This window comes from Ambystoma mexicanum, chromosome 1q (genome assembly GCF_040938575.1).
Source record: "Ambystoma mexicanum isolate Mex_15411 chromosome 1q, UKY_AmexF1_1, whole genome shotgun sequence".
Classification (NCBI taxonomy): Eukaryota; Metazoa; Chordata; class Amphibia; order Caudata; family Ambystomatidae; genus Ambystoma; species Ambystoma mexicanum.
In genome coordinates, this window is record NC_090922.1 from 71292282 (window position 1) to 71307826 (window position 15545).

General features: G+C 44.4%; 1 protein-coding gene across 1 annotated transcript in view; it reads right to left on the reverse strand.

Annotated features, from left to right (window-relative positions):
- LOC138524981 (B-cadherin-like) overlaps positions 1-15545 on the reverse strand; it is a 247145-nt gene that overhangs the window by 62559 nt on the left and 169041 nt on the right. The window contains exons 5-8 of the mRNA XM_069635550.1: positions 11470-11625; positions 10295-10439; positions 2445-2620; positions 2174-2302 (exon numbers count right to left, since the gene is read on the reverse strand). Of these exons, the coding sequence (XP_069491651.1) occupies positions 2174-2302; positions 2445-2620; positions 10295-10439; positions 11470-11625 (606 nt within the window). The remainder of the gene's footprint in view (positions 1-2173; positions 2303-2444; positions 2621-10294; positions 10440-11469; positions 11626-15545) is intronic.

Consider the following 15545-nt stretch of genomic DNA (forward strand, 5'->3'; position numbering starts at 1 on the left):
ATCCTAAAACAAGTTAAAGGTGTATTGCTTGCCTTAATCTGTGATGAACTAATCTAAAAAGTAAAAAGCAAACTAATAGTATATTACATTAGGTTTTACCTGCCTAGAATAGCTGTGTGCCATTCTTAAAGTGTAGAGGTTCTTACGGATCTTAGACTGTTCCACAGAGATGAAAATGAAGTGCAATTGTATATTACACCCCAAGGTCCAACTCCCCTAGAATAACGTATCCTGCATCAGAGTTACAGGCTTATACTGTCCCTGGAATAAGTGCTTCACTATCCTGAAAAGTATATTGTCCAGTTGACTTCCTATGCGATTTCTTGCTGAGCGTCACGGTACAACTACTAGGGTCTACTACCCTGTATTACTGCAAGTAATCCAAAAGTAACTATTGGTTTTGACTTCCCCAAGAAATACTGTTCAGTGTTCAAAATAAGGTTATATGCTTTGGTCTGTGTACCTACAAGCATAGTTCTGTGTGTATATGATCTATGATAGTACTTATTACCCCAAGATTTATCTGGGCCTACTTGTATTTAAATAGACCATTTATTTTTTACACTATATAGTGTCCGTTTCTTTGGACCATATGTGTACTACAATGTCTTTGTACTGTTTCTACAGCCCTCTCTCCCTCCTAAAATCAGGCTGGCTGCTCGGTCTACGCTACCATATACTCAGGTGGTACAGCCTTATACTAAGGAGTGTAGTCTTTTACTGCCTCAGTTGAATGGTTTTACTAAGCCCTTAGTTGGAATTCAGAAAAACTGCCCCAACAGTATACTTTTGAAGTTGGGAGGGCAGGTAGGGGGCACAGTTCTTAAAATTGGCAGGTGTGCCTGGGCTGGTCTGATGGAGCAGCTGAAGGCACTTCAATCAAGTGAAGAAATAAAGATGCCCATTAAGGGATTGGCAGAAAGAAAGGCCCAAGTTTAGAGATGTTTTTTACGAGATCTTTAAGTGCTTAATTGCAGAGGATGTGCCCCACAGGTTTTATGAACAGCAGGGCAGAAACAGCCCTATCTAAGCCACATCCACTGGAAATGGGGCGCTGCTGCATTTCAGTTGAGACATTTACACATTTGCTTACACAGCAGTGTACAAGTAAAGCATAGAAGTGGGTGCACTGCCATAGTCTATGTGAGAAGCGTTGATGCTACTTGTTAATCAAGTAATCGCCCTCCCCCCTGCCCCATAATTTCACTGAAACTTAAAGAACTTGCTAAGATTGTTAATCACAGGCCCCCCTTTTCATGTCACATTTGGTTGTTTAGGTCCATCCTGTGCGGTCGTGATGTTTAATGCACAGAAAGCATTGGAACGTTGAATGGCACTTTGTTTACAGTCCATGGGGGACATTTAATTTCCATGGTGAGAACTATGCATGCAATTGGTGTTGCCAAAGTGTGTACAAACGTGTGTCACAATTCGTTTTCTGTCACAGAAAGGGACATGGCAAGTGTTCCCACTGCTATCCCGAGCCCCCTTCACCTCAACCCCCAAATTTATATTGCCCAACAAAATCACTGGGGGCTGTGCTGGGGAAGCTTATGTGGACAATTCTAGTATGCAACGCTCTACTGCCACAAAGTAATTCTCTCTATAAAGAGAGGTAATTTGCAAACTCACCGACTGGTTTAAATGTTGGGGCAGCAGGTTAGAGGCTCTGGTAAATATGTGGATCATGTCATGTCTGTCGATGGCATGACAATATAGTTAGAAGCCTAAAAGCAGATTTAATGACATTGGCATAGCTTGCCCAGTCAGCAAGCAGCTCAGTGAAGGTGTAGAGTGTCGGGATTTACTAATACTTCTGGTACAGCCTGGAGTGTGCATTCTGGCAGGGATAAAAAGCAGCATAGAGTAAATTTACAGTCAAACAATCTACCAAGACACGTGGAGACATTACAGTGACTAGCACCTGCGGGGGGAGGCCCGTCACAGATGGTATACGAATTTGGGGTATTAACAAGGTCACATCAGGGGCGTTTCCAGACTGGTGGTGCAAGAAAGAAGGTTGTTGAATTCCTAACAATGTGATGCATATTTAACGGTAATGCAGTTGTTATTGAAAAGGACAATAAATAAGCTTTAAATGAACAAGCCAAAACACTTAGGGAGCAAGAAAGACATCAAGTTGAGTTTGCAAGATTAAAATTAGGTCAGTTACCGTTTTTGGGTCAAATATGGGAGCATTGTCATTGATGTCCTTTATTTCAATTTCTGCTGAGGCAGTAGTAGTCAAGCCCTCTCCTTCCATGTCAGCAGCCTGTACTGTCAATGTATATGTCCGTACTCTCTGCAAATACACAATTGTGAGGAATGAACTGGCAATACTCCAAATTTTTATGGGCCATCCTACAAGCCCTAGAGCTAGACCCAATCTTTCTTAACTCAAAAAAGACCTACAAGACCCATGCTATTAAGGGTTACTTACTGACCTCTCTGTCTAGTCCACTTGCAATCACACTGATGACGCCAGTCTCTTTGTTGACAGTGAACAAGTGGTCAGCCGGCTCCTTAGGTTCCTGGCTCAAGATGGAATATGCCACTATTCCATTGTTCATAGTTTCAGAATCGTCCAGATCCGTGGCAGATATCTCCATCACAGAGGTACCTTAAAAAAAAGAAGACCATTGAATGGCAGGCCTTCGATGCTTAAATTGTAGCAACACAATACAAAACCCTCTACTGCTTAGAATTAGCATGTCACATTTGTGGTACTACCTCCCAATGCCAAGAAGGTGGCACACATTCTTTATACATTTACTGCTAACTATGCATTGAGCTGAAGAAACATGCATACAGCACAAATGATAAAGCCAGGTCACCCCACACACCTCAGCATAGAACAAACTATCCCAGGGCAATTTCTTGAAGGTGTAGCTCTGGCATGGACAGCGACAGGCACTCGAGAAAGCCACCACAATGTTAAGCATAATGATCCTGAGGCAAATGAGCCATGAACTAAAGTCGCCGCAACATGGTTTAGGAAGAATATATGAAAAGAAAAGTCAAAGCTCAACATACAAAAAGAAAAAGTCCTCAAAGGTAACTCATCACATTCTAAAAAGCAACACATTGAAAAACAAGGGGAAAACCAGGGGTCAAGTTCTAAAAATGTAAGTGGGGGACTCGGGATGTGACGTAGCCAGAAATTATCATAGTAAGGTAAAATATGCACATTTCATTAAATTGGGTTTGCATAACCACCCAAATTGCACAGGACGAATGGCATTTGCCATTCATAAAATCAACACACACAAAACCAAGAGGATATTTTCTTCCAACAGTGTTTTTGAAAACGTTAAAAAGGTGTGCAGATTTTAAACTTCAAGAACCAATACAAATTTATTCCCTGGGACTTGCAGTACCAAAACGGGACATTGCACCTTCATCAGGTTACATAGTGCAGTGGTGAAGTGTTAAACGCAATTACTGTGGTTCCATCCCCGAGGTTGGCTTAAATTCAAAGAGTACATTCAATGTTTCTCATTTTAGCGGGGGGGGGGGACCGAGTCCACCTCTAAAGTGGGGGGGGGGGGACTCCATCCCCCCGCGTGTACTCTCGACTTGAGCCCTGGGGAAAAACATAGTAAAACATTTGCCTGTGCACTACAATGCATGATTCATCATCCACCTGTTCAGTTAACACTACACCAAAAAAAATAATGAAAAACAAAAAAAACCAAGAATGAACATTTTAACCCCTGAAGTATTGAGTGCTGGCTAACCAGGTTGAAGTGGCCAAGAGAAAGGGGATCGCCCCTCACACTCGGAGCACAGTGTATTGGAAACCATATGATCCACCAATAAGAGGTAGAAGTGTCGCACACATTTTAATTACTACAAAACATTAGCAGCGCCAAGAGACCATGACAAGGGCAACATTAAACATAAAGCCCCAAAGCACAAGTTAATCATTGTCTTGGTGAAAGCTCTAGATGCAGATCTGCTGCTAGAATCAAATCCATGAAATGGGAAGGTAACCTGCTCCCAATCAAGGACTCACTTTTCCCCACAGGTTGGTGGAAAGTGGGGTAGACAGAAGATTGGGAGCGGAGGGAGACGCTCAAAGTTAGAACATGTTAAGGACCAAAAGGTGTGTGTATTGTTGCGGGTCAGTAGGAGACTGACTTCTCAAGTTTTTATTTAAATAAATATGAAAGCCGCCTCACTTTCCGTGAACTATTGGTTTCCCCTACCTAACAAAACCAACTAGGGAGCTAGTCAGTTGTGAAGTCCAAAATCAAAAGTCTGTTCTCTGTCCAAATCTCGTATTTTATGACTTACTCGAATGCATGCAAGTCTATTCGTTTTTTGAATTTTTTGGTTGGAGGGCATGTGACAATCTGCCCGTTCTCATCCTCGGCAGAGGTGATCATGAATTCGCCGATTTAATCATGCAACATCTGCAGTTCCTGAGAAATGTATACAGCTTTTATTAATTTGCTGTTATACTATTTCTTTTTTCAATTTACCCATACAAAAAAGGTAAAAAAAATGTGCAATGCAATTTACATAAAATTATACATGTATGCAAAACAAAATGTAATGTACACCTCTGTCATTTTCGCACAGAGACTGTATAAACCAATAAGGCATTTTTGAAAGACCTCTCCAAATCCAATTTCAGAGCTACTGTCAAATTGTGCTGGATATGAATCCTTTATCTTGACCTCATAAGGGTCAACTGCCAGGCAAACAAGTGACCAATCCTTGGGTTTACTTCAGGGAATTTGTCTCTAGATGTTTGGAGGACTGTTCGGCACCCTAAGTGCTGTGTCCTTTGACGTTTCGGCTTAAGCATTGGATCGGCCTTCTTCTGGGCCAGTGACTGCGTCTTCTCTAAAGGAGGAACAGAAGTACATGGTACATGCAAGGTGGTACCTACAGCACTTCTGCAATTCCAGCAATCATCCTCACAACACAACTTGCACGACCACATCTTCTGAAGACACCAATATAGTGAATAATCCGCTGTCGCATATAATGCAGCTCCAAGTCAGCCTTGAACCCAATGGGACACGCACATATACGGTTCCACTCAATATCTGAAAACGTACAGCCGAAGTCTGAATCCCAATTGCACTTATTGCATAGTGAAGCCTGCACCAACTCACTCAGGAGCAATACGTTTGTTTGTGGTGGAAGCAGAGAGGCATGCTCTTAGTTAAAAGCAAGGCTGTGGCGAGGCATGCATGGCAGCATTCAGTGGCAAGAAAAAAAATAAATCAAAAACGTCCCTTAACATGCAATAACGATTAAAGTCTCCCGCCCGCAGCCTATACCTGAAATGCAAAACTTCTAAGTCAAGCATATTCAGACCATCATGGACCTGTCCAATGCTCCAAATGCCATCCTTCTGGCACAAAATCCACGATACAACGCAGTTGCCCAGTTTCACAGCCATGTTCTTCCACAAACTAGAGTACGTAATTAGCAAATGCTTCTCACCACCAATCTCATTGCATCTCTTCCTTTCCTTCACAACAAGCTTTATAAATGGTGGAGCCGAGCTGACCAGGAACCTTTTATCTGCATACAAAAGAATATCAAGAGGCGCTGGCGAAACTGCCTCCCTCAAGCTAAATCCAGCATGCACAGTCAACTTGATCAAACGTGAACCAGTGATGTAAAGTATGCAGCATAAATACAGTATGGCAGTGTCTTTTATTGGGAGAACCAAAACCATAAAGATGCACAGGTCTCTGAAGAACATCCTTTGTGATATTTTCACCAGGCTAACCTTACCCTCAGTCATTTTCAGCTTCTGCCACTTACAACACCGCCTATTTATCAGCAAGCTTTCAACAAATTCCACAAGGAGCGAGCCAACATCCATAGTAAAGAAAGCATCCAAATACTAGAAAAACCTGAGTCAGCCTACACCCCACGCACCACTTTAAACGACTCCCTTTGACACGAAAGGGAGAACGGAAACCATGGTCCGATTATTCTGGCTTCTGGTTATCTGGCGTCTCATTGGGATGAGTATGATGGACCCAGTGAGGATTCTCACTCTTATTACTACTGAGACGAGTACAGGTATAGTATTCGCTATACTTGTTACCCTAGTTGTGTTTGCCCTGCATCACCAGGTTCATCGTTCACTTCAAGTCTTCTTCATGGGTCAGGATGGCAACTTCAGCAGTCTTGTCACCCTCCCCGGTGTAGTTTTGTGTCTGGCTTTGCTGTCTGGGGAATCATTTCCCAGTCTTCTCTTCCTGGTCAACATGCTACTCTCCTTTGCTGCTTCCCGGTTCGACTCGGGCACGGTTTGGTCCAGGCATCCTCCCTGCGTAAGACGCTGCATCTTCCGTCGCCCCCAACATTGCTGCCACACCAGCTTTGAACGTCCCAGGTTTATCTCCTCTGTGTCTCCTCCTCCAATACTTATGACGGAGTGCCGGGGCTTATCCTATGTAAAGTTTTACAGCCAGTCGTGTTTAACTTAGGTAAGATTTAGTAAAGTCCAACTGGTGTGGGACTTCAAAAGACTCATCTCTTGGTATTAGGGACCAGACTCTTAATATAGGCCTGTACTAAACAAGTCGGTAGAATGGCTGAGCAGCCAGGCTCATCTCGGGAGGGGTAATGTGAGCTGTAGAGCGGCGCAATGAAAATCAGTAACCACAAGGCTCCAAATATACATATACACATACACGGCAAATTAAGCAAACTTTAAAAAAGGCAGCAACTAGTAACATTCAATGAAAGGTAGAATTCATTTATACAAGAACCAATAATGCAAGTGAGTAATTTCTTTCTATGCTAAACATTTTCCAGCACACAGAGTGACGTCAATAAAGGTCAGTATTAGCACTTATTCTGTTCACCAGAAAATTAAGCTGGGGGTGGGGGGGAAAGGGTTAGAGTCAAAGTAGAACACATTGTAGAAACTGATTCAATAGGTAGTTTCTCCCAGAGAGATGTAGGCAATCTTAACCCAGCAAAAATAGCATCTACAATTAAACCCTGTACAGGAACAAACACTGCCAAAGCTAGAAGGGTTCAGAAGAGAATCTTTTAGGAAACCAGGACAGCTATTCAATGAACAGTTCAAGTTCTGATGCAGCTTTTTGTAGAAAATGCCAAACAGTCAGGAGCTTAAGAGGAGCCTACCTAGAGTACAAGCTGGAAGGCCTGCACAGGTGTGTTTAGGTCAACTAGATGGGTGAAAATTATACTCCAAAGCCAGGTAGCATATTTGTTAAAAAGGTAGATATACCCCCAAGGCCCACACTACCTTAGAATTGAAGAGGTCCAGCTGGATTCCTTCCTGATGCAGTGTTGCAGACCAGTGTTGCTGGTCCTTGGCTGTTGTGATGAAAGGGAGGAAGTCTGTCGGGCTTCTGCAGCAGCACTCTGGAAAGGGACTCAGCAGCTAGGGACAGGTCTCTGCATAAGTAACTTACTAGTGAAAACTAAAATGTAAATATTATCTATCCTGCTGCACCAGTTAACCAGTGATGCTTATATTTGTACCCTGTAACAATGTATTACCAATTCCTAAGCTGTCCTGTAACCATGCCGTGATACCCGAGGGTCTGGGCGTGTAACAAATAAAATAAATAAATGGATTCCATGCGATTCAGATGCTCTTTGTGGTTTTGCGCCTTTTTCTCAGCGCCAAGAAAACACAAATATCTGGTTGGATTTTCCTCAGTCCCTCGGTGCTGGACTCTGGACAAAGATTTCCTGCTTCGCTAGGTCCACAACACAAGGCTGCCCACAAAGGTTTGGCCAGATTCATTCACTGGACGACAATGGTCAGGGGTGCCCCGGGCATTGTGATTCTGCAGCCTAGGAAAGTCGCAGTAAGTCGGGGGATGAGCCAAAATTAAGCAGGTTGAGGCTAGTTGGTCTCACCAGCCCAAAGGAGGAAGTCGTCCTGCACGGATCTTCCCTGACGAAACTAATATGGGGTCAGCACAGCTGCAAGGCTTCACCGGGGCGCTTCTGCGGTCCTGGGTGGTGCTGCTGGAGTCTCTGCTCGTCCTCTTCGTTGGATGTCTTGTTGTAGTGGTTGACTGCCTGTAGCCCCCAAAAGCCTTGCTTTTTATGCAAAATCCCATTCATCCATAGCTCTAGGGCGGTCAATTACCTCGGGGGTGGCAGACCTCCATGACACCCAGCCGGCCAGTCAGAACTGGTTTCAGTCAGGCCCACCTAGAGACAAAGGACAACGAAGTTTCGGGACCCCCTCCCTCACTTCCTGCCTTTCCATACACACTAGAGCATGGGCGGGCTTCAGGGCTGAAGCCCGCCAAAGGCAAAACACACAGGACTCAAACCTAGTAGTCCAGAAGGCACTAAAACAAGAACATTGACAAAAAAAACAAGACGGTACCATTTTGGAAAAATGGTCACCCACGGGTGCTGTACTGCAGCTGAGAAATCAGCCTGCTAGTATAGTAGCCTGCACAAAAGGTAGTAAAAAGTAACCACCGCCACCAGCCATTTAAGTTAGTGTAACACAAGGTGACAGGAGAAGTGGGGGATAAGGAGTTACTATCTAACTCCCAGCAATCCACATAGGGTGGTGTGTGCAGGACCCACAAAAGAAAAAAGGTAAGCTAAAAGTTCACTATTCTTGGGAACTGTAGTTCACCCAAGAAAATGTATTTAACATTAAGACGTCCACGGGACCTCAGTAGCACTGCACAGAGGGTGCTGTGTCTCACTATGTAAAAAGCAGATGCCTATGGAGTTTACTAGACTCCAAACCGTTGGAAATCCCAGTCAGAGAAATCAGAGAAGAATACTAGTGAGTGGTAAAAAGCTCCACCTCACTCAGGATGTTAAAAATCAAAAAGATACCAGATTCAAAAAGATTGGCGTGTCTCCAAGGTTAAAGGGAATTAGCACAGAAACTGAATATTCTCCCCAACTGATACTGAATGGAAAAAACAATGGAATAATGAACACCAGACAGGTACTTTTTCTAAGTTGGAATCTCTCATTAGCAAACATAGTGATTCATCCCGTTACCTTCCAGCACGTTTCACAACGTTGGTTGTTGAGATAGTTGGGCAGGGAGTCCTTGTCCCCAAAGGGGGGTGTGGGGGTTTGTAGTCTCTCCCAGTGAGATCCCGCTTGGCACTACCCCTAGGGAGGGTACCCGTTGCAGGCTCACCTCCCTAGCCTCACAAGGAAAGGCTCCCCCATGGGGAGAAATAAGAGAATCCTGCGATTCGTCACAATGTATATATTCGCACACTCACAGGTCTACTTGGCGATGATGTAAGAAGTCTATAGAGAGCAATAAACAAGTTTGACAAACAAAACAAGTTTGCATTCATAAATGCATCTGGAGGGTGCTAGGAGCACGATGGGTGGGTCTTGAGGTACCGGCCCACTTGAGATGCATGTTTAGAACACATCAGGTTCCCATATGCCCGGCGTGAGTAAGTGTGAGGATTAGCATGTAATAACATTAGTATGAGGTAAGCATATATGCGCAGAAGTAATAACCACCAGTTGATTCATAAATGCTACTTAGTCTAAAAGAGTTCCTTTCGGGGGGGGGGGGTCAACTTCCCCTGTGTTAATGAGGTGGGGGGGAGAAGAGAAGAAGTTCCACAGCTCAATAGTTTGAGCAGCAAACCCGTTCCCTCATATTCAAGCTCTCACCTGAATGACACAATCAAGCAATGTTAAACTGAAATATTTGTCTGGACGATCGGAGAGGCTTTGGAAACACATGTCCTATCTCTCCCACACGCCCTCCTTCCACTTGTGTTCTATGAAGAGAACGCTGCGCAATGCAAAACTATTGCAAGGACAAACTGCTGAATATCGATAATCCATACAGGTCTGTATGACTGCACTGGTGTTAAGCAACGGTATTGCTGTAGATGGATTTGGATTCCTAGACGTTTTAGATGTACCATGAGCTTGGGTGGAAAGCCTGTGTAGATACTATTCCTCACATACAATCAGGAGGGATTGTTTTTGGTTCATGCAGCACCAACACACTGTCTTTCGCTTGCTTTCAAGCACTTGGAGGCACAAGTGGGCCAGATTCAGACAGACGCAGAAACCACGAGCATCAGTCCACCACAGGATGTCTCAATAATACAAACATTTATAGTTCTCACACCGTCCAGGAGGGAAATTTAAGCATGCATCGGTCTGTGCAGGTAAGCAGGATTCCAAGACATTAGCAACAGGTTGCTCCGAGAGTCCCAAGACAGCAGAGACTTGTGGGTCTACCAATTTGTTTTATTCTATGTACCCCAGACTGAAGTCTGTATGACAGACGGTCCCCTAACCCCGCCATTATTACCTGGTGTTGCTCCTTCTGCGACAGAACCTTTGAAGAGAGGTTGTGTGAACATTGGACGATTGTCGTTCTGATCAGTCACCTTTATAATAATTTCCATAGGCGGCTCTGCAGATATTCCATTCTCAGCCACCGCGTGAGAGTTCAGCTGAAGGGGAAAGAAACCAAGGCCTTGCATTAAAAAGTGCAGTCTTAAAGAGTGAGCGCTAGGGGTCAGGCAGCATATACTGTAGCGGAATGGCCCAGGTAGGAAGCAACTGTACAAAATGTGAAGGGAGTCAACTATGAGTCTAGCTAACATTAAGGGGCGGATCAGAGACTTTCATTTGAGGTTATGTACTCGGTAATGTGAGCAAACAGTGGCACAAAAATCTAAAACTATTGATAGTTGCAATAATATTTAGACCTGAGAGAATGGGGGCCCTTAAAAGAAAAACTCTGGCAGACTTGACTCTGGAATGATCAATGAGTTTGCATAATGACCATGATGTTCAGAGGCTTTTGCCTCTGGATTTCAATCCCTGGAGCTTAAAGTGGCATTGAAAGTTAATGAAGACTTAATGCAACTTTGCATCAGTGTAGTGCTGATGTCACTCCAGATGCCCAAATGCAAACCCAATCTCTGCTCTATGCTCTGCAACTTGCTAGACATTGTAGTTTTACATAGCTTTGTTAAATTGTTTTCTGTGGGGGAGGATCCCCAACCAAGTTGAGCCCAGGCCTTTGTTGACCACCTGTGCACCTATAAAACAGTCATTCTGACCAACCCGCCACTTTGAAAGGAAAGGCATTTAAAGAAATCTTACACCTATGTAACCACTTTTCTTCATATTTGCCCTCCTACACAAGCACCAGCCCCAGCTAAAGATTACATAAGTAAATTCTATAAGGTTCAAGGAAAACTAGCATTTTAGGACCGCTGAACACTGCCCTACCCTTGCTGGCCACTTTAACTGATCTATACCTACTGATGGAGCAATAGTGCTACTCTTACACTTTTTTCTGAGAAATACTACAATGCACAGCTACTCTGTCTCCACCCACGCCCGCAAATCCTCCAATTATAAAGGACCCGATTGTGGCCAGTCAGCACAGCTGGATACACTGTAGGCAAGGAGACAACCAACACAAATTAAGGTTTGGGTCTTCACAATACCAGGCATTTTTGCAAATCTCACCACATATCGATCCTTAGTTTCCCGGTCCAGTGGCTGGGTTACATACAACCACCCAGTGTTTCTTTCACAGGTGAAAAGGCCCTCAGGAGGCTGGTCTGCCCCTTCCCCAGTGATGCTGTAGTAGACTTTGGTCTCTTTATCCTTGCTCGATTTGATCTAAAACAGAAACTTTCACTTGACAGTCCGCTATGCAACCAATCAAAAACATGTTAGCACTAGCTTGCGTAAGTAAATCATGCATGGGTGATTGAAAACAAGAGCGACAGCAGAAGACAAGAGATCAAGCATTCAAAATTACAATGCGGCCCCTTCCAACATCTGCAAATGCCCTCCTTCCCTCACCCCTGTCACATGCTTAATCCAGCACTGTATGAAGGGTCGCTAAGGAAGCTCCACAGTTTATCACTAAACACTGTCACAACCTGCTCCTCAATTCAAGACCAGCACGGGCTTTCTCCACACTAAATGGAAAATTCACAAAAAATCTTTTCATGTAGAAAATGGAAATGGCCAACTCAGCCATCCATGTAAAAACATTTCTCAAACAGATCAAGAAAATTATATTCATGTAATGCAATAACTATTTATATTGCGCTAGTTGTCACAGTCCGAGGAATCGTACATTCTGTGCCTGCTGATAAAGCCAGGGTCCAGGCACAATGCGATTATGTACATGAAATTTTTTCAAATTCATTTTCTGCCGAAACTGACCCGATATCACTCCTAGCGCAGAAGAAAAATAAAAATCCCCAAATAGGTTTTTTAGTAAAAAAAAGTATTTTTATTCAGCAGACGCTGTAGCAAAAATAGTTGGTTTGGAGCAGAGCTACCATTTGGAGTGGCTACCGGAGACCTTGTCCTGCGACCCTGATAGTGGCCGCAGGTGACCACTGTGTGCAGTGTCCTCCCATGCCCTTCTGTGTGTGGGCTGGTTCGCAGGATGGCCGGATTGGTGGAGTGTCTGGGGACACCGTGCATGGCAGATTCCAGGAGCAGCCTACCTATTGAATGTTTAGAAGAGCGCTGAAGCAGAGGTGAGCGTTAGGCAGAATTGCATGCAGTACCCTCTGGGACCACCACATACAATTAGGACTACAGGTGTAATCAAAACCAACCTTTGGTATAAGTCTGTACTACACATTTTTGTGGTAGCGAGCCGAGCAGCCAGGCTCATCTCAAGAGGGAATGTGAGCAGTTAACGAAGTTAGTTACACAGCAGAGGTCTTACAATCACAGTGGTTCAAGTAGACACTTACACTTAAGATTTCTTGGTAAAACACTTATTTATACATTTATTACACAGTCATTTAGAAAACATTCAGAAGGAGGCAACTTATTATACACAAATATACTGCAGCACCAAACCAATAAGTTTCTGAACAAATTAGGCTCCCCTGAAATACAAGCAACACGTCATTTCAGTCACTTTAAATGGGAATACAAAGGCACACGTTAATAAATAGAATAGATCAAATACTTTATTAAGCAGTGCAAATAGTTTGTTCACTAGAGGACTCGATTCAGTTCAATAGGCCTAGGACAAAGTCAATGGGCTTGTGTCTTGGGTAGGAAAGAGCAGTTCTTGAAGCAAACGGTAAAGTCTTTGCCAAAGTTCTCAGAAGTAGTTTGTACGAAAGAATAATTTGTTGGGTCACAAGTTGATTAGGCCTGCAAGTTGGGAAAGTTCCGCAAACTTCACCTTGAGACGCAAGTTCTCTCAAGTGGGTTGGCACAGTACCTTAATATGAAGAACAAGATGCAGCTGAAGACATTGGTTCCTGGCAGTTCCTACAGATCTCACGGTTCCTGAGCCTCAGTCGTGGGGACAAGAGGGAGAACGTCGGGGGACTCCTGCACTGCACGGGATCGTCGGAAAACGCTGACAAGAGAGTCATTTCTGTTCGAGTAGCTGTAATTCAAGCACACAAGCTGTGTCCCTCTCCCTGGTTAATCCTAACCAGCTTCGAGCATGGTATCCAGGTGGCTTATGAGTCGATTGGTCCCACCAACTCAAAGGAAGAAGTCGTCCTTGAAGGGGCTTCTCCGTCGAGATGAACTTGGCAATTCGGAACTGCAGCAGGGAATCAACGGGCAAACCAACGGTCCAGGAGTTGCAGCAGCCGTCCTCTTCCAGCTCGTCTATGGTTCTTTCATTCCAGTGGTCGACTGCCTTCCAAGCCAAGAGACTTGCCTTTTAAACAGTTTTCTCCCTTTTATTCCAGACTAGCTGCCACTCACGCAGCAGGGTGGCTATCCTTGCTGGACAGTCAGCCAATCACGCCAGAGTGCAATTGGGTCTCCTATGAGACTAAGCATAGGGAGTTTCGCGCGCCTCCCTCACTTCCTGCTCACACTAGACACTCATACGCCAGAGGCAGTCTTCAGTCCTGCAGCCCGCCAAAGGCATACGAACAAAGGGACCAAACCTAGTTTGGCGCGCAGAGAAAAAAACACTAGAAGGACCTTTCCAAAAAGAAATGGCGAAAAAAGACCACCGGGAACTGGTTTAAACAAAGGGGCTTAAGGCGCCATCTTGAAAAACATGGCTCCTGCGATTTTTAGCTAATGGTGCTTGTGGTCGGGAAAAATCATGGTCGTTTGTTTGAAAACCACTGCCACCAGGCATTTTGAGAGGAAAGGGTAGCATTTGACTGCTACACGAGTTTCTAGACACAGCACTCTATAGGACGATATCCTTTTTAAATTCCTAGACCCAGCACACACTATTAAAGTCAGTTTAACCTTACATTCTCTGGGAAACAGTAGTTTATCCCAGAGAAGGCATTTAAACCTTTGGGAAGTCTAAAAGATATCCCTGTCACTGCACTGAGGGTGCTGTGTAACACATGAAAAGATGATGCCTATGGAGTTACCTAAAACTCCATAATCAAAGAACACGAGTAAAACGCACATCAAAATACGAGAGTGGGAAAAAAGGCTCACTCTTTCCAGATTAAAAAAATCAAGTCCTCAAAAGCCAGCAAAGTTGCTGGGGGTATAAGGTGGAGGGAATTAGCACATTTATGAGAATTCTCCATGACAGTGAGCAGGCGGCAAAATGGTAAAGAGGTTTGCGATGGTCCCTATCCTTATGGTATATAGAGGTTAGGTGGCAACTGCATGGATTAGATATCTTTGAGTCGCCCGTGAGGTACCCCTACGTAACAATCGAAATACACGCAGACAGGTCTCTAAATCACCGCTTAGTTTCCTAGCGGCGGAAAGAGCGGTATCACACAAGAGCAGCTTCCCTGATCTTTCCTCACAAGAGAGCTACTCTATTTGTCTGGGCCTTGGCCCCATCGACTGATTGTGCTCTCAGTAACTGTTCGTTTTGACAGAGCACTCGACCTAGATCCTTGCTTAACTGTACTTGCTTCAATGGAATTTAGGACAATGAGACATGGTCTTTGCAGCCTCATGGCCCAGAGAGGGAAGCGGGGGCATAGCCTGGCACCTCAGGCACGTAAAAGGTATGGCTTACCATGCGTAAAAAGATGGAAAAGGAAAGGAATGGCGATGGGCCGGCAAACAAACTTTTTTTTCAATAAAACACCAGCCTCCCCCGACAAGAACAAAGAGCCGGCTGTCCCTCCTAGGGCGCCAGGGAGTGGGGAATGGTATTGGCCGGACCCAACGGCACTGGCCCTGCCTCGAGCAAATTCCTTTACCATTGACAATGGGTCCTTACTTAACCTATGCGAAAACCTTAGGAGGAAATTTCTGGGCCCCAAAGGCTCCTCCCAGATGGCAGCCACAACAACTAATTTATCTGGTACCCCAGATCTGGACAAATTTGCCTCCATGTCCATCGCCGCTGATGAAGAGTGAATCGGAAGCACCTTCAGTGAAGGTTTGGACTTCCCAGTCTCGGGGGAAATCGAAGGTGGAACCTTCCAAGCTATCCAGTCTATTGAATCCAAGCTGGAGGCTCTCCTGCTGTTGGTCACTAAATTGGCTGAAAATCAATACAGCCTCCTTCCTGGAAAGTGTCAGGCAGAGGTTAGTCACTGGTGAACAATCCCAACCAAAAAAGATTTTTGCCTCAAATCAAGCAAGCAGAATGCAATGGCCAA